The following is a 20,010-nucleotide window of genomic DNA, read 5'->3' on the forward strand; positions in this document are numbered from 1 at the left end:
CTTATAACATATTTCATTTTTCGTCGCGTCGCTCTATTTTTGCGCCCACCAGTTTTCTAGCTGGTTTACCAGACGCTGTGGATGTCTTTATACCGGGACGGAAAAGCCGCGGCACTTCAGGTATCCGTCGTCCGCCGTGCGAGATATCCGTCACCATGGTAAGAGCCGCGTAAACGTTTGCCCTCGTCGTCGTCGAGTCTCTCACTTTGTGTTCGAATCGACGTTTACTCGCCTTCGCATAAAAATTATTGCCTTATTAGTGATTTTCTTTTATAAAAGTGAATAAAAAAACGAAATTTGCATGTACACAGTAAATAATTGTGAGAAGGAATAGTTGCCGAAGATTTGCTGGAGATTGATTATACATACGATTTTTTTTTATGAAAAAACGTGATGCAAATTGAATTGTTGCTTTACAGGAGGAAGATGAGCAAAAAATGGCTGTGATGCGAAAAGCGTTCCAAATGTTCGATACGACGAAAAGCGGCTTCATCGACACGCTGAAGATTTCAACGATATTGAACACAATGGGTCAACTATTCGATGATGCAGATTTGAACGCTATCATCGCGGAGAACGATCCAGAAGGGACTGGTAAGGTGAACTTTGATGGCTTCTGCAGAATTGCTGGTCGATTCTTAGAAGAAGAAGATGCCGAGGCGATGCAGGAAGAATTGAAAGAGGCCTTCCGTTTGTACGATCGCGAAGGAAATGGATACATCACAACGGCTACGTTAAAGGAAATTCTTGCTGCTCTGGATGACAAACTCACTAGCGCGGATTTAGATGGTATAATTGCTGAAATTGATACTGATGGATCGGGCACAGTTGATTTCGATGGTATGTACTTGGTTCTTTTCTTTATTTTCATTGCAAAATTCTCAAATTAAATTATCATTGCCTTGAGTAATTGGATTCTACGTGATTATTATATTTTTAGAATTCATGGAGATGATGACTGGGGAATAATCATGGTTTGAAACAATTGGCAGAGCGACATCGAAGACAATACATTTAAAATATTATTTTAATATTTTTGTTGGCACTAGAGTATCTTGAAACTTGTTTAATAAAACGGAGATATACATTTTTCATTTGTTAATTATTAAAAATCCTACTCCACTTAAATTTGTAATTCGAAAGAGTAAGTTATTGTATTTGAAAGATGCAAATAAGGTGTACATGCAGAAGACCAGATTTTATAATAAACATTTGCTCTTTACGGCAATTTATTCATTATAATTGATACATCAATAAATTTTTTCTTTAATTATTAACATTAATAACATCTCGTGCGCGATAAGTCCGTCGTATAAACCATCTTCACACGACTTCTAACAAGGCGCACTTCGCCGTAGGAACATTTATGGCTGAGTGATGTCGTTGGTGGGTTGACCTTGGTGGAAGACGAGAACGTCTTGCACGAAGATGTTGGAAACGCTGAGAGCACCAGGAGCCAACGGTCTTTCCAGAGGGAAGCCGAGAGGTTTGCCATCAAGGGAGATGGCACCACCAATGATTTCAGAGATTGGTTTGTTCTGGTAGTATTCGCTGACAGATGGGTCCTGAACAGTTTGTGCTTGTGCGTAGATTCCTTGGAAGCCACCAGCGTGTTGTTGTCCGCTGGCGACAATGCCACTTCCTGAGATTCCACCTTGAACTTGAGAGTTTGGCCAAGATTGAACTCCTTCCATACCTTGGGCTCCTTGCATGCCATACGGAACATTCACTCCTTGTAAACCTTGTCCGATTCCCCAACTTTGTGATGGCACTCCTCTTTGCAGAACAGCAGACAGGCCTTGTACTCCGCCTTGTACTCCGCCTTGTACTCCGCCTTGTACTCCGCCTTGTACTCCACCTTGTACTCCGCCTTGTACTCCGCCTTGTACTCCGCCTTGTACTCCGCCTTGAATTCCGCCTTGTTGTGTACCCTGGACTCCTTGAACACCTTGGACGCCAGCTACACCTTGAACGCCAGCTGCACTTTGGACTCCTTGAACACCTTGGACACCAGCTACACCTTGAACGCCAGCTACACCTTGGACGCCAGCTACACCTTGGACACCACCTACACTTTTGACGCCAGAAACAGCTTTGACGCCAGAGACACTTTTGACACCTTGAACACCTTGAGCACCTTGTGCACCAGCCAGACCAGATAGTGCTTGCAATCCTTGTTGTGTAGATTGGACGACAGATTGGGCAATGTGAGATGGAGACCAGCTGTTAATATGTTGTCCGTGATGCAATTGTTGTTGTTGTTGTGCATTCCAAATCATTTGAGCACCCTGGCCCTGATGTTGTCCCTGTTGTCCTTGTTGAGCTGCTGCTGTTGCTGCTTGTATTTGTTGTTGGATCTGTTGAGCTTGTTGTTCTATTTGTTGTTGGCTTTGAACTGCGATATGTTGTCCGTGTAATCCTAAGGATTGTGAACCACCAACACCAGCAGCGTTAACAACTCCAACTCCTTGGATACTGTATGTCATGTCTTGTCCTTGGCCAACAGGGTTCTGGATTTGAGCATTGGGATACTGTCCGTGGTATCTGGTGTAGACATTAGCATAGTGATTCCTGACAGCTGTAAAAGAGAAATTGCATATATGGTTAATAGCATTATACAATGATCGCCGAGTTTTTATTATTATTGATAGACCACCATCTATTTGTTGCTGAGCATTGGCCAAGTTCTCGGGAAGAACCTCAACGTTTTGTTGAACTCCACCGCCCATTTGCCAAAGTTGTCCTTGTTGTTTCAATTGTTGGTATTGGTTGGCATTCACGATTTGGTATTGTTGGGTTTGGTAGGACAAGTTTTGTTCGGGGATTACTGGTCCGTACGGCATATTAAGTGGGTTTGAAGAAGAGATTACAACGAGAAACTGAAGAGGGAAACCTTGTTGTTGACCTTTGGGAAGAGACAACCTAGCAGGGAAACTGAAGATTTGGTGTGGCTATAAAAATACGATTAATTATGATTAATTACTATTTCATTAAAACATTTTTTTTTTTCAGAAAAGTCGATATAGAGACGATTTACAAACCTCAGTAATAAAGAATGGTTCCTGAGATCGGATAGCAGCATTAACACCTTGTTGAATTTCAGAAGTAGATGGCCAGTCAGGGCTCTGTCCAGGAGCTTGCTGGGAGTTCCTAATGATGATGTTCTGACCAGAGTGAACTAAACACGAAATATATTACATATTGAAAATAAATTGGTCATAAATAAATAATTCATAGTTAGAAGAAATATTGAAACTTACGGTTTTGGATGAATTGGTCAAGTTGAACAAAGAGATGCCGACTCTGAGAGATACTAATTGGTTTGCCTTGGTAGTCGTATTTGGGTCCAAGGAAGACACGAACAACTGCGCTTGGTACATTTTGTTCACTGTGAACCATAACTTTGTATTGGTAGGGTTGATGGTCTAATCGTTTAAGATAAGCTTTAACGTTTTGCTGTTGTTCCTGTTGTTGATCTTGTTGCTGTTGTTGTTGTTGTTGGTTAGATTGTCCAGTAACGCCGTTGAGGTCGATGTAATAGTCGCTGAAGAGAGTGACCAGCTGGCTAACATCGACGTTCTGGATGGTAACGCCAGGAAGGACAAGATCGTTGTACTGGTAGGCAGGCAAAGACTGTTGATATTGTTGGTAAAGGTTCATGACCTTTTTGAACAGTTGGTAGAAGGCTGGATCGTGAACAGCAGTTTGTCCAAGTTCAAGAGCCGACGGTGTGTAGTCCCAAATATTCTGAGCTTCAGGAGCATTTCCAAGGAGTTTGCGAGCAGCAGCCTGGAGGCTTCCATAGTACCTTGGGTTGACGCTTCTACCAGTTCCTTCAATCAAGTCACCAAGAATGTTCATACCCTGTGGTTGGTACAAAGAAAGGAAGGCGCCTTGTGGGGTGATAACATTGCCAGAGTCAATGGCATCCATCAGTCTTTGTTCCAGAGTAATAACACTTTGGATGAGTTTATTCTTTTGAGGTTGGAGTTGAAGATTCTCTGGACGACCAGCAAATTCAAGTCCATTGAGAACGCGAAGATGTGGTTGGTAAAGAGCTTGTACATTTTCGTAGTTAATTTCAGAGATTGGACCAAGCCCGTTCGAAAGACGGTTAAGTTCGTAGTGAGCCAAAAGTTGTTGATGAAGATACAAATATTGAGCTCCATGAGCAATGGTGCTTTGTTGATCCTGTTGTCCTCTTTGTTGCAAGTATTTTCCTACAATCTGTTGTTGATACTGTTGTTGAGTCAGAGGCTGTTGTTGCTGTTGTTGTTGGTCCTGCTGTTTCAAGACAGACATTGATTATATTAACTTTATAGTGCTTCTTTAAATATGTAGGAAGATATTTAATTATAATTTTTAAATTATTTACTTCTCCCAAAATGTATCCAGCAAGGTTGATATAGGAGTAGTATGCTGCAAGACCAACATCTTGAGTGAAGTAAGACAGTTGATGTTCATCTTGAGACAAGAGTGCAGAGTAGTTAACAGGGATGAGAATATTCTGAATGCCTCCTTCCTGGATTTTTTGAATGGCAATGTTTTGGGCTTCTTGGATGATTCTAGCATCCAAGTGATACTGGGGCAAGATTTCATAAACAGGTGGGAGGATGACTCCTTGGGTGTCTGAGCGAGTCAGTACAGCACCAGCTAAAGCCTATTGGATGAACAAGAAAATGATTTAATGGAATACACGTGCAAGATTAGAGGCAATATAAAACATCTTCTCTTCTTGTAGCTTCTACATACCTTAACAAATTGTCCTTCATTAACATGAACACGGGCCCATGCAGCAGTCTTGAGAAAAGTCTGGTAGTCCTTGGCACCCAATAGAATCCTGTAGAGTAGGGAAACTTCTTTCCTAAGCTGGCTGATTGAGTTAGTGAACACTGTACCCTGAGGTTGAACCAAACCAGCTTTCACAGCACCCGCATAGTACATTACTATGATTGGGTTGTTGTACTGGTGAGCATTGCTCTCAATTTCATAAGTTTCACCAAGGTTCTGAAGTTCTTGGTTCGGGATTGGCTGTGAGATCTTCTGCAGGAGTTGAATGATGTCCTGCTGTTTGCTAAGGAGATTCTGGCCAGCTGAAATAAGTGAAAGTATTTCTTTGGTATGAAAGAGGAATTAAATGTTGTGGAATTTGTTATATTACACATATGCCTTTAACTGAATATGTTACCATTATAGAAATATAATAAAACAAATCAAACAGTTTAATTAGAATCAAAGTGTCAATTATAAAATGTTACTATAGAATCAATTAGATGATTTTGAGTAAACCAGTGGTCCAGAATTATTCCCATGATACTATTACCAAAAGTTTCAAAATTACAAATTTCAGGATAGTGATTTCAAATAGTAACTTACCAGCATGTTGTTGTTTGACATTTCCACAGGCCCCTAAGGCCACCAGAGCCAACAGGACAATTAAGCACCTCATTGTATTATTCAATGATGCAATGCGATGCTGTCTGCCTCTTCGACCAGTCTTTTATACCCAAATCCTATCAAAGAAGGGATTTATCGGCGACCTGCCGACCCACCTCCCTCAAGATTTCGCAGTCTACCCGCGATATCCTTAACTATTTCGAACGTATTCGACGCATTCGATCGAAGGTTAAATGATGAATATGTATATATACATATATTATCATGAATAGATTATGCATTATTCTTCTACCAAAAATTCGGGGGTCTCTTTATGTGTGACTGTTTATCTAAACATTCTTGAGAACTCTTGCTTTCTACTCTAGTAAAATATTGCTATTTAACGAAGTTGCATTTACTTTATATTCATCCAAATAGTATTCAAATGAAAATAATTAGATTAGAAGTACATGCACTACTTAATTATATTACTTTCACGATAGTTACTTCATAATCGTAGCTTAACTTAAGAAATACAAAAACAGTTCTAAAAAAGAAATGTACAATATATACATAGGAAGTTATAATGTCATATTAGTAAGTGGATAAAGTGAAGTAAAATAAAATAAGCTTCATTAAATACCTATATTTAATAGATTTTACTATGTTCGCATCTTACTTATTCTTGCATCATCCACATATTTATGTGTAATAGATTTCACTTGAAATATTTAATATACATATATTTGAATAAACTTATTTTTTTATTCAAATATATAATTAATGATAATTATAGAAAAAAATAGAAAAATAAATAATATTTCAACATAAAATCTTTATTTTAAACAATAAATTTTTGTTTACAATATTATTTTATAATTAATAACAAAATATTGAATCAACATTTTTAATACAATCCCAAAAAATCACAGTGTTGAGGGTCATCAATATCTTCACGCGCGGGATAATGTAGGGAGATAATATGTAATATGTCTTGAACTCTCAGGTGACTACATGCGCAAAGGTTATCACTCTGCTTATCCCTTAAATGTTTTTACTATATTTTTATATCCCTGGGGGGTACAAAGAAAAAAGTGCGCAAAATTATACCGACTATACAATTTTCCAGTGCAGCAGACAAAGCAGAGATAATAGGATACATTTGTTCTCGCTTTGTCATCGGAAAGTGTTCGTTTTCTCATTCATACATAAAATTTGCAGTAACAAATATAAAATGTAAAGTTTAATAAATGTATTACATATGTTCAAACATTTATGCATATATAAAATACTCTTTTTAATCTTTTACTTTTATCTGTTACCATATTATTTCATCCGATTAAATTTCATATAATTTTACAAAATACAAAATTTTCGAAATACTTAATTATATCATTAAATAATATTATTTTAAATATTTTTTTAGTAACAAATAAGTTTTTTATTCTTCGATAATATGATAATATGTTTAGCATTACATATAATTGCATGTGCAAAAAAGAAAGAAAAGAATCTTGTACAAGAATGATAACATAAAAAAACAAAAATATATTTTCGTTTTAGATAGTAGCAGCGCAATCAATCGTAATTTTTTTCTTTCATTTCACAATATTGTTTTACTTTTCGTTTTATTACATTGATGCAATAATTTGGTATAACTGACTAACAAATTTAAAAAGATTCAAGATGAAATTTTTTAATCAAGAAAGATATATTTTGACATACAATTTTTTGTCTATTCTCTCTAAAAAATTACAAAATCAAAGAGGCGCACATGTTTTTTTATTTTGTTATTAATTTATTATAGTTTCAATATTTTATAATGTTTTTCTATTAAGATAGAACTGGAAATATAAATAGCATAAAGTGACATAAATTTATGTTTGATATTTGAAAAATGACTTAGAGGTCAATTTTAAACACCAAAATATTTGAACACTATCGATTTCTACGTGGTTAGCGTATAACAAGTATAGTATATAATTTAAATGTGGGCGCTACGGATCCATGAAATTCATTCCACAAATAGATTCATTTTCTGTTCAGCTTGTTTCTTATAGCAATTTATCGAAAACTGGACGATTATTCGGGCCGTTAATTACGATCCAATTGTCCTTTCATTTCTGTTAACCGCTTCTGTACATTTATGTTTGCACGTGTACATGTTTTATATGTGTATACTGTCATTCGTAGTACTGAACGTAACCTTGAAAAGCCCACCCTCGGAGCATAGGTTCAATTGTAGCGGGTGAAGTACCGCTTTGTTGCTATCTATGCTGAATTAAGAAATCATATTGTGACTTCCAATCGGAAACCGTAATCTTTGATAAAACATATTCATGAAAAATCGAGAAATTATCGAGAAGTGACGTTCGGTTGTTGGTGTAGTAAGGTGCAAGGTTAGGAAAGAGCACGAAAGTTTCATTGGAAAAGCAGAAAAATGTTCTTAAGAATTTAGGCGGTAAATGCCGCTGTTACGTGTCACAATCGTTTTGTTGAAATCAGTATGGTGCAACGCTCAGTCGCGCTTAGGCGCAACGTCAGGATTCTATTAATTGGTGATCGTGGAGTCGGCAAGACTTCTTTGATCTTATCATTAGTCAGTGAAGAATACGCTGAGGATGTTCCCTGTAAAGCGGAAGAAATCACTATCCCAGCTGACGTTACACCGGAACAAGTACCAACGAACATTGTAGATTATTCAGGTATATCAAAAATGTATTTGTATATTATTTTCATAAACATTAATTGTCTACTGCATCAATACTATTTCATTCATAACTTTTGATTTATTGCAGCCGCTGAACAAACTGAAGATCAGTTAACTGATGAAATTCAGAAAGCACATGTAATTTGTGTTGTTTATTCTGTGGTCGATGAGGATACTTTAGACAGAGCAGTTACATATTGGTTACCATTGATTAGACGATGTTTAACAGATCATCGTTGTCCAGTTGTTCTTGTGGGAAATAAGATTGATCTTGTTGACTATTCTACTATCGAGGTTCAGTAAATTAAATGACATTTAGAATGTTTATTTTTCTTTTTTCACCACTAATCTTATTTTTTTGCCTTTAGGCTGTATATTCTATAATGAAGGAATTTACTGAAATTGAAAGTTGTATAGAGGTAAAAGGAAACTATGATCGTAATAGTATATGTTAAATAAGTCATAATAAAAAAATTGTAATTCATATTGTATTTGTTCTAGTGTTCCGCCAAAACATTACAGAACGTTTCAGAAACTTTTTATTATGCACAAAAAGCTGTTTTACATCCTACCACACCACTTTATAATTATGATACCCATGAGGTAACACTCATTATAAAGTGTATATGTATAATCTAACACATTTATGAACAACTTATTAATATAATATTATAAATTTAGCTTACAGAAGAATGTAAAATTGCACTACAAAGAATTTTCAAAGTAAGTATATATGATTATAATAATATCCTTAGAAAAATACACTCTTTCTGTATATGTTTTACATTCATATCGTATCATTTTGTACAGATATGTGATATAGACAATGATGGCTTGCTAAATGATATGGAACTAAATACATTTCAACAATGGTGCTTTAATATTCCCTTACAACCACAAGTTTTAGAGGATGTGAAGGCTGTATTATCAAAAAATATTCAGGATGGCATTTGTTCTGGATGTGTTACTCTGAAAGGTATTTTGCACATTGTATTTTCTAACAATCGGCATAGAAATACATTTTTGTCATTTATAGGTTTTATGTATCTTCAGTGTTTATTTATACAAAGAGGAAGAAATGAGACTACTTGGGCTGTGTTAAGAAAATTCGGTTATGATAATGAGTTACAGATGTCTAAAGAATACATATATCCACTGTTAGTACATAATTAATAATATTATAAATGCTTATTTTACTTATTATTATAATTATTTTCGATATGTTATACAGATTAAAAGTTCCTGTTGGATGTACAACTGAATTATCACATAAAGGACAGGAATTTTTAACATTGTTATTTTTACAACATGATCGAGATCGGGATGGTGCTCTTTCTCCATCGGAAATGGAATCGTTATTTTCACGATGCCTAATGCCACCTTGGGGAGATGAATATAAATATACTGTACCCACTAATGAAAAAGTATGCTTTCTTTTTTCATTGTTTCATTTATCATCTTATAATATCTTTTACTTACTTCACCATTGCTTTTCGTAATAGGGATGGATTACACTTCAAGGGTATATGTGTCAATGGGCGCTATTGACTCTTACAAATGTGCGAAAAGCATTAGAATATATGGCATATCTAGGTTATAACATGTATAATAATGAATGTCAGACAAATGCGATTCTAGTTACTCGTGAAAAAAAGTTAGATTTGGCAAAAAAGCAATCTAGCAGAAATGTTTATAGTTGTCATGTAATTGGCCCAAGAAGTAGTGGAAAGACAACATTATGTAGAACGTTTATTGACCCTAAACTTGAGGTATACGTGCTTGTTCGTACACATATATTGGTATACTTATATCATAATATACGTTCAACGATATTTATGTAACACCTGACATGATTGCAGAAATTGTCCGATGAAATGGTACCGCCAAGTTCACATGTTACTGTAAATACAGTACATGTGTATGGTCAGGAAAAGACAATAATTCTGCGAGATATAAACATACTAAATGTTCATGATGCTTTAACTCCAGCAGAAATTCAGTGTGATGTGGCAGCTCTTGTTTACGATGCTAGTAATCCTAAATCCTTTGAGTATATTGCACGGATTTACATTGTAAGCATTTCTTTCGTACTATTGTATAAAGACATTAGAATTGTTTTTCCTGATATTTGCAATAAATTCAGCATCTTTTCCAGAAATATTTTGCAGATAGTAAGATCCCTGTTCTCATAATAGCAAATAAGAGTGATCTGTCTGAAGTAAAGCAAGATTACTTGCTACAGCCAATAAGTTTTTGCAATAAGTACAAACTGATGCCACCGCAACCATACAGCATCTCCCGTACAGTACGACGTGAAATCTTCGTTAAACTAGCGACAATGGCAGCTTTCCCGTAAGTTCAATTTTTTAAAACATCAATTATTAAGTAGAAATATTTTGTATAATAAACGCTCCTAAAAAGTTGTTTTAAAAAATAATTTTGTTTATCTGGAATTGTAAAGAAAATATTGTAAAACTGTGACGTATTTGTTTGATACTATTCAATATCTTTTATTTAGTATACCTTACCATTTTTAAGAAAGTGTATTTTAGTATATCGTTTAAACTGAATTATTATTAAACACTAACAAAAAGATTTCATGTTTAGCCGCTTTCAAGGAGCATGGGTATTATTTTACAGAGACAGGTTGGTCTGAATTTTTGCAACACCGTAAGCATTGTAAGCTTGAGCAAATCGTGAATCACATTTCTTTTTTCATTTATATGTCATTGCACGTATACACAAACATATATTCTTCAAATGTGCTAGGCGATTTGCTCACATTAAAGGATGTCGCATGTTTAAGACTATCATAACAAGGTCTTAAATCTTTTCAGTCCTTTGAGGCGAATGGTCCACATGTTGCTTGTCAAACCCTCACCCACTCAGTGGTGGAGTTCTTTTACAAGGTTTTTGTTTGTATTATAAGTTTCTGTTAATTTCACGGAGTGCTCACGACTTACAATACAAATATGATATCGATATTCTTTTGCATGAGCATGAGACATGATTGATCTTTATATCTTGTTTTGATTGTTTACATTATACACATATTTACAAATTCAAACTTATTTTTTTTAATTATGTGTCAAATTGTGATAAAATTCAAATATAAAAAACTAGCAGTTTTATTGTAGGATAGTATGTTATGCTTACATTGTGAACTAATGTATATATACAAACATTTTATATTGTGAAATAATGCATATATATGAATTTTTTCATACTGGAGAATTCATAGAATTTTAAGTGATTATTATGATAAATAATTCTTGATTTTTCAGACATATAAATCAATTTGGATTATTACAAGGGGATTCGATCGTCTGGTGGAAAGCCGGTCTTGGAATTGCGGTTGCTACCGTCGCAGGTTTTGTGGTGATGCGCGTCTTAAATACAGAGAAAAGATAGTCTACCATATTCCTTTTCTTGCACATTTAACTGCCTCTTTTGGTCGAGTATAAAGCCGTCTTTGAGAAACGCGTTAAGTTAATAAACAATGTTCTTAAATCATTAATTTCTTATATGTCCTTGATTACTTCATTACGAGGATCAGAGCTTCTTATTTATAATGTTATTCTCTTTAATGTATCATTTCATCTGATCAATTAATTTTGTTGTTTATATACATTCTGACATTTCATCCATGTATCATGATAAGCTTTGCATGTATCCAGACCTTCACTTCTTGAAGCGCATTCGAAGAATTCTCGTATTTCGGAAATACATAATTCTTGCGTGTTTGTAGAATTATTGTTAAGATCGGCTTTAGCAGGAGATTCGTGTTCTACATTGCTAGCAAGTGCGCTTTCGATTGCTTGACCCTTGTATGAATCATTAATTTAATTTGAAGTGATTAATCATTAATTTCTAAAGGAAAAAAGCAAGCAATAATATTAGTACTTACCATAACAGAGCCAGCTGCAACTTCAGCTGCTGTACTAGCAGCAGATTGAAAAGCAAAGGATTGATTATTGTTATTTGTCCATAATTGGGATGATGAAGCTTTTGCCTTAAATCTATATATATATAATTTAAATTACAAAAATCTAAAGAAAAGTATTTTCTAATATAATTGTGTTATATGTACATCATGTAAAAATTAATGTTTTATTTTACATTTTTTGTCTTATATTTAAAATTATTACTTTATCACATATATATACAGAAAAGAGGTTCAATCAAAATGAATAACAATCATATAAACAGGAATCAAATTTATTTTAATTTATTTCACTTGCATACATGTATACATTTTAACCAATTTATATAAGCAGTGATTAAAATAATTCTAGTTCATAGTAAATACAGAACCCAAATTTTTATGAGATCTACTAAATTCATTAATATTGTCTATCTTCCTGCTATTACCTGAATGCCATGTTTAAATTAAATCTGAAATTAAAAAACAAATTTAATAGTGGGCAATCGGCTCATGTTATATTATGAAACATATATAGAAAAATATTATTTATAACTTACTGTTAGATGCCTTGCACTGACGAAGAGCCTCATTAAAGCCTTCGCACAATGAAAGATCTGATTGATTTTGGGCACATTCTAAGAATTGTTTGACCTCCCAAGCGCAAGCACCACCAGCAGGTGCAGAAACTGGTGCACTTTGTACTGCAGCAGGTGCTACACCTACTGGTGCAGCAGCAGCCTCACTGGAACCTCCACTGAAGAGGCCAGTCACTGCGTGTCCAATAGTATGACCGACAGCAGAACCAATTGCCACACCTCCAGCAGTAGCAGCCATTTGTCCCATGAGGGATGGCTGTTGAGGTTGAGCTACCATTGGTGTTGATGCAGGAGGATGTGCTGGAGCGGTTGCAACTGGAGCTGAGGCTCGTCTAACCCTAAATTATAAATAAAATTGCTTTTATTATATGGTTGCACATGCTTACGAAAGTAATTCAAGAACCACGTAACTTCATTATGATAAACGTGATTCCGTTACATTCGACGAATTATTAAACATTCAGAGACAGTTTATGAAAAATTACACGTACGAATATGATTAAAAAAGGAAAAATACTCACGTCCTCGGAGGAGGATTTGCTGCTCGTCCACGTCGTGGCATGTTTTTGCGTTTTTGCACACTAAATTTCGTATAACACAATACACTATCGTACTCTTGAGAGCTTAATCTGATACTGCAACGAAATCTTTAATGATTTTATAAGTTACGCAAGTTAGTGAAACTGCGCAGGCTCAAACGTAGCTATCGAACTTTCCAGAAATAAAACAGGAACTACACCATCAGAAATGTAGCGAACTTCAGTTCATTTCGAAATTAACAAGAAATGTATAATAAATCCTAAATGGTAAGTCCGAATAACATTTTAATAAAACATTTGATATATTTTATATATTTTTATATTAATTATACACAAACATTATTGTATTATATATTACAAGCTAATATTTTACAATATAATATTCAAACCATGATGTTGGCTATAATGTTTAATATATATAGTTATTGAATAGACCATATTCATAGGAGTCACATATAGACACATACATATGAATTAAAAATTGAATATTAGTTAAAGAAATATTAATCTTGTATTGTAAAATGTAAAAACGTCTTTTATTTTTTAAAATTCTTTTACTTAAAAATAAAAGACTAACGAATCTTCATGCAAGTATATTACAACTTTATGAAGTACTATTGCATGATTTTATGTAAAATGTCCTACTTATAGTTTTTTTATAAAATGAATATACATATAGGTATATATAACTATGTTTATCACTGAAATATATGCAGTAAAATGAATCAGTAATTACTAATAGAATATCTATTTCTCCAAATTGCCTATTTCCGGAGTTATGTAAATCAAATATGTATTATATAATTCGGACGATGGATGTTTTTCTCAAATACGAGACTGACCTTTTTTGCTGTACCGGTGAAATTGGAGACGGCGAAGCTCGACCTCGTCTTTCATTTCTCTGGGTAGTTTTTCTTCTACCATACATAATTTTGCTTTTTAATTTATTCGAGATATATTATTTTTAAATAGACTAAATTAAACGATAAAAATGATTAAATCATCTTGATATAACTAGTTTTTAATAGTATATTAGAAACCAGTCATCATTGTTTCTAATTACATTCTGAAGTATGCAGAAAATTATATATATTATCACGTATAAATAGTAATTTAATGATTTATAATTGCAAAACTTACTGAGTGTATACGTATTTTCTTTTGTTTGTTTGCTCATTTCAATTCTTTGAAATTGCTTGACAAAGCAATCGTATTCTACAAGAATTCTGCTAGAGTGCGCCATAATCTCAATTGTCGCAATCTATACAAAAAATAAAAAATGTAGTAAAACAATGTCTCTGCAGTAATCGTTAAACTTACATTATTGCATGAAATCGATCTATTTTCGTACAATTGAACAAATTGCGCTAATAAACAGTAATTTGTATTCTTTGTAAAATACTAAACCAACAAAGAGTACAAATGAGATTCAATAAGTAACTGTTAAACAACGAGACTTAAAGGTTGATTGAATGTGCATTTCGTGTCTTGAATACAAATTTAAAATCATAGTAATCTTCTTAATTATTTTTCCTAATTTATTAGGTCATTGTTAATTCTTTTAGTGATTTTCTATTGTATTCAAATTTTGTATTCAAATCTTTTTACTTAATTCTTAAATGGCTTAGATGTTTATAGTATTTACAGAAATTAATTCTTGTGTATATTATCGTTATTGCATTATCAGATAATTTAATTCGTTTTTAGTTTTCAAAAATTTTATTTCCCGCTAATATTTAGGACAAAAATGTTATTACAACAAGTATGTATGTATATCAATATTTGCGCAATTGTAACGTAAGTAACTATACATATATCCTAATACACATTTACGTATATTAGAGAAATTTGTAAGATTATATTTAGAAACATCTATTTAACACAAAATAACCATTGTGTGTGGACACAAATTCAATTCCAATAAAAAACAAAGATAAACGAAGAAAATTTTCCCAAAACTGAAATGACAATAAATTCATTTCGTTTTTTAATTTTTAATTTTTGATCGCCATTAATATAAACGGTTTACATTATCAAAAGATGTAATACTATATTTACAATAATATTTAATATTTGCAAATATATTTAATATCAAATATTTTATTCAAAACTCAAAACATTTAAAACTGTGTTTGTTATTAAGAACATCAATTTTGTCAATAATTTTTAGGAGTGCTGGTACGTATTCCGAACAAAGCTAGCAGATCTTATCGCTATGCAAACAAGAAAGAATGAAAATGACTCAGTAAAAATATCATAGAAAGAAACTAAGTTAGTATAAACGTGGGAAAGGAGTTTCGAACGGAGCGCGATGATCTTAGCCAGTTTCTGCGTCTGTGGTACAGTGTTATCGGGTTGTTATCGTCGTGCAACACGTGTCAATATAGGCGCGCGTTGGCTGCAACTGTTGAGTGCATTCACCGACCATGCGCACATCAGCTGAACGAAACTCTTCATAAACCGGCGGGAACACGTTGCACATGACTCAGTGTACACGATGCCACGAGTTGGCCGCGATAGATTACGCACCACGTATATACGCCCTTCCCTTTTTTCAGTTTTCTGCGGTGCTACTACGACCGTTTTTGTCATCGCGTTTTCTTGACACATAGATCTCACACATGTGACCTTTCCTGTTTGTTTGCGGTACGATATCCGGCTCAGTGTTCAGACAAAGAAGCGCGACCGATGCCTCAATTCAACAACATTCTCCCCCACCGAGGCAAACGACCGTTTTTGATAAAAAGACTGAAGGAACGAATAAAAGAAACGGCGTAAAATATTTTCCAGGAAGGAATGACCATCTGTTTTGTCACAGAAAATTCACAAAAGATTAAGGAGGATCGTCTATCAGGCAAGCGTGGTGAGTGATTGTTATTGTTTTGATTGTTGTGAAACACGTGCGTGACGAAAAGTGTCAAAGTAGTCCCAAACAAAATGTCATGTCATAGCCATAGCGACAATCTTCCTGTACAGTAGTTCACCGTTTGGTCAAATATAGCGGAGGACACGATAGTTATAGATATAGATAGTAATAGAGGTTCACTAGCTCCACCTGTTTTTATTAGTTCTAATAATAGAAGTTAACGTTTAGAAAAGTTAAATCGACATGCCTGTGCGTTTAGTTAAGTCACCCTCTGCATCTCGTATTCCGAACACAAACAAACGGCTCTATACATATATGTTTATGCTACAAGAATACGCGTTCGTGTATGCTGTTCGATTAAAGACGAAACAATAAAAGCTCAGCTATGAAATCATATATTTGAGATTGAACATTAACTTCTTCAACGAATTACAGATAAACGGAATTCTATTGTATATGACTAAATTATATCTTAAAATTTACTTAGAGAAAGCTGACGTAATATCTGTTGGTGACGATGAAATATCAAGCTGGTCTAATGCGACAGCGATAACGAGAGAGACTGGTGACAAACATTAGCTTCGTAATTCGCAATTTGCGCGATGAAAAGAGAGAGAGAGAGAGAGAGAGAGAGAAGAAAAGAACGAAGTTAAATAAAGAGTCGATGAGAAGAAAATGGGCGCCGCGCCGCGCCGCGTCGTATCTGATTCGTTCGAGGGATATCGAATTTAAATCGCACACGTCAAACGACGTGTTTGGATCACGCGTGCCGGTCGTTCGATGTTGATAGACGGAATTATAGTTGCGTCTTTTCAATGAAAAGCCCTGATACGTTTCCAGTTGCTTATATTTTTTACTGGAGACTTTTGTTTCCTTTGTTACTGTCTATACTTTTTGTTTTTATTTCTTCGAAATTTGTTTGACGCAGCATCGCCCTTGCGTCGCAACGGACCAAAATTATTCTTCCCGGTAACGCATACGCGTGGCAATCCCGTCGCGGAATTGCGCACTTCTTTCATGGCGTTGTGCCAATTTCAAAGTTCAGGTACTAGAGATCATGGCGTGCATACAGGGTGTTACTTTATTACTAATAATTAGTTTGTACATATGTTAGTTTATTAGAAGAGTGATACAATTAGCAAAAGTATACTTTTTCAGGGAATCGGTTTGAAATAGAAATTATAGACGTATAAAGTTAATTATTCGGCTATTTATTGATGGAAATATTTTTCTTTTTTTATAATTTAAGTTTTTATTTACTTGGCAGTCTTTAAATCTTGGAAATCTTTAATAAATCAAACAAATAACAAATGTCTAATAAATGTGTAGGTATTATTCTATTTTGCATTGTAATATTACCCTTCCGACGATGTAACTAGCAAAAACAAGAACATATGACTTACTTGATCTTTATGATTGCCATTTATTTAGATTTATGTATTTTTCTCATTCCCAAGATAATAGAGTACAAATTAATTATTATGAATAATAATTGAGTCACTTACATAAGGATGAAATGAAATGACAGTTTTTATAAGAAAAGTGGGTCAAACAGGTCACACATTTGTACGCACCTTCTTCCATTTTCTTCAACTATTAAATTTATCACTACAGAAATGAGTCTAGTCTCATTGATAAAAAAAATGCGTATGTTACTAAGCTTCAAAGCGAACTATAAACATTTCGTTTGAAATTCTTCTACTTTTCTCCTGACCTTTGTACATTTTCTCAGAACACTGATAATTTAAATCAGATACGTCATCTTAAAAACATTTAGATAACGATCACTGATTATCGTTGTTATATATTAAAAACTCACTGTGTGCTAGATCATTGATACGTAAAAAATTCGACGGTCGATTGACAGTAAAGTGAAAAGTCGAAATATCGAAAAATTTCAGATAAATGATCCATACCGCAGATCAGATAATAGAAGTTTTTAATAGAAGCTTCTTTTGAAATAAGACTCCCCTTCATTAGCTAGCGGTTAAATTAAGCGCGTCATTCAATAAAATAATACTATCGTTTCCCGATTGCTATTTACTAAGCCATGCTGACGATCGTGTTGGAGCAGACAATTCGTTCAACTACTACGCATAACAGCAAACGAACAGGAAAATATTACGTTACGTATCGATCAAGCACGGAATTCCATTTTCCAAGTGATGTTCGCGCGAAAATTCATTCGAAGCACAAATACATGTTTAACAGGAAAATCCACCGAGTCAGCGAAAGCATAATAACTTGGACGAAGATATCTGCATTTAAAATCCTCGCGTTCGATTCACAGAAAGATGCATTTCATTTTTATTTCATATTCGAATTAACTCTGGAACACGTTTCTACTTCGAAACGAATATTAATTAACTTCGGTACGTTGGAACCGATACCCTTAAATAGAAACGCGTAGATACTTCTGGTAGTGATTTCGTTATGTAATTTTAGCGTCTATACAGCTAAAGATCCATATACACCGAATTTATCTCAGGAACAAGCGTCGACATGGATAATATACCTTACGCGCGGGACGCGCATGTGACGAACGTTATCGGTGCTAATAAGAAGCGTACCTAACGTAATACACAAATCGCAATTATTTCATAGATGCGCAACGTATATTCAAAATTTGTCGATTCCTCCAACGAACTCGCTGTGTTTTTAATAAAAACAGAGACAGATGATAGCTACGAATTTATTAATCATTTCTAACCTGTTTCCTGTTTCTATGGTGTACATATTTTGGTCATTTTTATCAACGTTTATTTTGCTAGACTGCCTTTGATGGATAAAAATGATTTATTATTAACGCATTTGATAAAATATTGATCACATGCAATTTTTATCAATCGAGAAACATTTATCCTTGATCTTTAATTTTAATCGATCCATGCTTCCAAATCATATTTGACCTTTCCGCTGATCCTTAGATAAACATGTTATCAAACACTTCGTTGTCTTTACAAAGTACGTAGCATGACTAACCAAGGAAGTAATCCAACGGACATTCTGTAGCAGCATCGATCTTGCGATACCCATTTGTAACAGGAAAATGTTTGTATTTTGTCGATTCCTCAATTCCTCTGATACACGTGCTTTTTCCTTTTCGCTCGATAAGCGTATTGCACTAGAAATAGTTCGTTATGTTCCATTGTTAGCTCCAATTTTCCTTAATTAATCGCAGTTTATTCGAGTCAACCAAATTCTTTAGGGCAAACGACTTTTAAACTCGAGTCAGGGTTCGTTGGCCCGAATCCAGGGACCAACTGAAAATATGTATTCGTGAAGTGAGAAACAAAAAGCTGCAGAATCGACGCGGGAAACGAAGTCGAGGAAGTGGCGTAGATACAGCGCGTGCGCGAGAAAAATTTCAACCGATTCGAGTTTATACCACTCTTCACTTATCAAACGAGCAACAAAACATTCATTGATTATTGCGCAGCAGTTCAATATCAAAGGTTCTAAAAGAATAAAATGTGGAATCGTTGTTAAGACCTGAATCTTGAAACGCATTAACGATGTGAATTTTTTCAAATTTGACATGCATTTGATAAAATATAACAAGAAGTAGGATAGGAACTTTACATACGTGACGACTCCTACATCATACAGAACCTTTTTTAATCCCAGAAAAGTACAGAGAAGTAAGTAAACTAAAGTAATTTAAATTTTATCTCTTTCTTGAAAATGCAACGTTTCTTAGAAAATCTATAAATACGTATTTTTCTTCTTATTTTCAGTATCGTTGTTATTTTCTTAAATATACAAATAGATTGATAAAAATGAACACCTTGTATATGACTGGAGGTTCTGTTTATACATGAAGCATGATGGCGAGGCTTGCACGTGAGAGAGTCAAATCGAGGACGAAGACGATTGAAATGAGGAAAAGTAACGGGGCGAATAACGGGTTGAATTTAACGCATCTTGCCGTTACGAGCACATTTGTAAGCCTAGTTGTTAGGTTACAGTGGATCATGTAACTTCACGATCGAATGCAT

The 20,010-nt window shown here is 34.4% G+C and overlaps 6 protein-coding genes across 13 annotated transcripts in view; 3 read left to right on the forward strand and 3 right to left on the reverse strand.

The window, feature by feature from the left end:
* Positions 1 to 1,090, forward strand: TpnC25D (Troponin C at 25D). Its single transcript, XM_069109357.1, has 3 exons — positions 1 to 158; positions 420 to 840; positions 941 to 1,090. The coding sequence occupies exons 1-3, from the start codon at positions 156 to 158 to the stop codon at positions 967 to 969; spliced, it is 453 nt and encodes a 150-aa protein (XP_068965458.1). The 5' UTR covers positions 1 to 155; the 3' UTR covers positions 970 to 1,090.
* Positions 1,091 to 1,138: 48 nt separating this feature from the next.
* Positions 1,139 to 5,449, reverse strand: Hex110 (hexamerin 110). Its single transcript, XM_069109327.1, has 8 exons — positions 5,377 to 5,449; positions 4,753 to 5,093; positions 4,376 to 4,660; positions 3,261 to 4,284; positions 3,042 to 3,178; positions 2,657 to 2,951; positions 1,907 to 2,578; positions 1,139 to 1,810 (listed from the first exon to the last, which is right to left on the reverse strand). Exons 1-8 carry the CDS (start codon positions 5,447 to 5,449, stop codon positions 1,365 to 1,367), a joined length of 3,273 nt encoding a protein of 1,090 aa, XP_068965428.1. The 3' UTR covers positions 1,139 to 1,364.
* Positions 5,450 to 7,312: 1,863 nt separating this feature from the next.
* On the forward strand, positions 7,313 to 11,603 carry Miro (mitochondrial Rho GTPase). 8 transcript variants are annotated; one of them, XM_069109619.1, is made up of 14 exons: positions 7,313 to 8,081; positions 8,175 to 8,380; positions 8,455 to 8,505; positions 8,588 to 8,689; positions 8,768 to 8,809; positions 8,897 to 9,062; positions 9,123 to 9,243; positions 9,318 to 9,510; positions 9,589 to 9,867; positions 9,946 to 10,158; positions 10,230 to 10,438; positions 10,694 to 10,732; positions 10,924 to 10,995; positions 11,371 to 11,603. In XM_069109619.1, the coding sequence occupies exons 1-14, from the start codon at positions 7,883 to 7,885 to the stop codon at positions 11,495 to 11,497; spliced, it is 2,019 nt and encodes a 672-aa protein (XP_068965720.1). In that variant the 5' UTR covers positions 7,313 to 7,882; the 3' UTR covers positions 11,498 to 11,603. The 8 variants fall into 8 exon arrangements, with proteins under 8 accessions (XP_068965720.1, XP_068965724.1, XP_068965721.1 ...); XM_069109620.1 differs by having other exon boundaries at positions 7,315 to 8,081; positions 10,242 to 10,438; XM_069109621.1 differs by having other exon boundaries at positions 7,315 to 8,081; positions 9,589 to 9,855.
* Positions 11,604 to 11,726: 123 nt separating this feature from the next.
* Positions 11,727 to 14,693, reverse strand: LOC138178128 (uncharacterized). The gene is given in 4 exon segments (XM_081833727.1): positions 11,727 to 12,105; positions 13,989 to 14,212; positions 14,287 to 14,444; positions 14,523 to 14,693. Coding segments are annotated over 2 exon segments (465 nt in total). The 5' UTR covers positions 14,075 to 14,212; positions 14,287 to 14,444; positions 14,523 to 14,693.
* Positions 12,289 to 13,286, reverse strand: Chchd2 (Coiled-coil-helix-coiled-coil-helix domain containing 2). The gene is made up of 3 exons (XM_069109634.1): positions 13,129 to 13,286; positions 12,569 to 12,945; positions 12,289 to 12,481 (listed from the first exon to the last, which is right to left on the reverse strand). Exons 1-3 carry the CDS (start codon positions 13,167 to 13,169, stop codon positions 12,471 to 12,473), a joined length of 429 nt encoding a protein of 142 aa, XP_068965735.1. The 5' UTR covers positions 13,170 to 13,286; the 3' UTR covers positions 12,289 to 12,470.
* A 762-nt stretch (positions 14,694 to 15,455) lies between the features above and the next one.
* LOC138178120 (transducin beta-like protein 2) overlaps positions 15,456 to 20,010 on the forward strand; it is a 62,921-nt gene continuing 58,366 nt past the window's right edge. Inside the window, exon 1 of the mRNA XM_069109616.1 lies at positions 15,456 to 16,009. Coding sequence (XP_068965717.1) covers positions 15,943 to 16,009 — 67 coding nt within the window. The 5' untranslated portion in view covers positions 15,456 to 15,942. The remainder of the gene's footprint in view (positions 16,010 to 20,010) is intronic.

Source organism: Bombus flavifrons, chromosome 3 (assembly GCF_040668555.2).
Source record: "Bombus flavifrons isolate JBK064 chromosome 3, iyBomFlav1_principal, whole genome shotgun sequence".
In the NCBI taxonomy this organism is placed as follows: Eukaryota; Metazoa; Arthropoda; class Insecta; order Hymenoptera; family Apidae; genus Bombus; species Bombus flavifrons.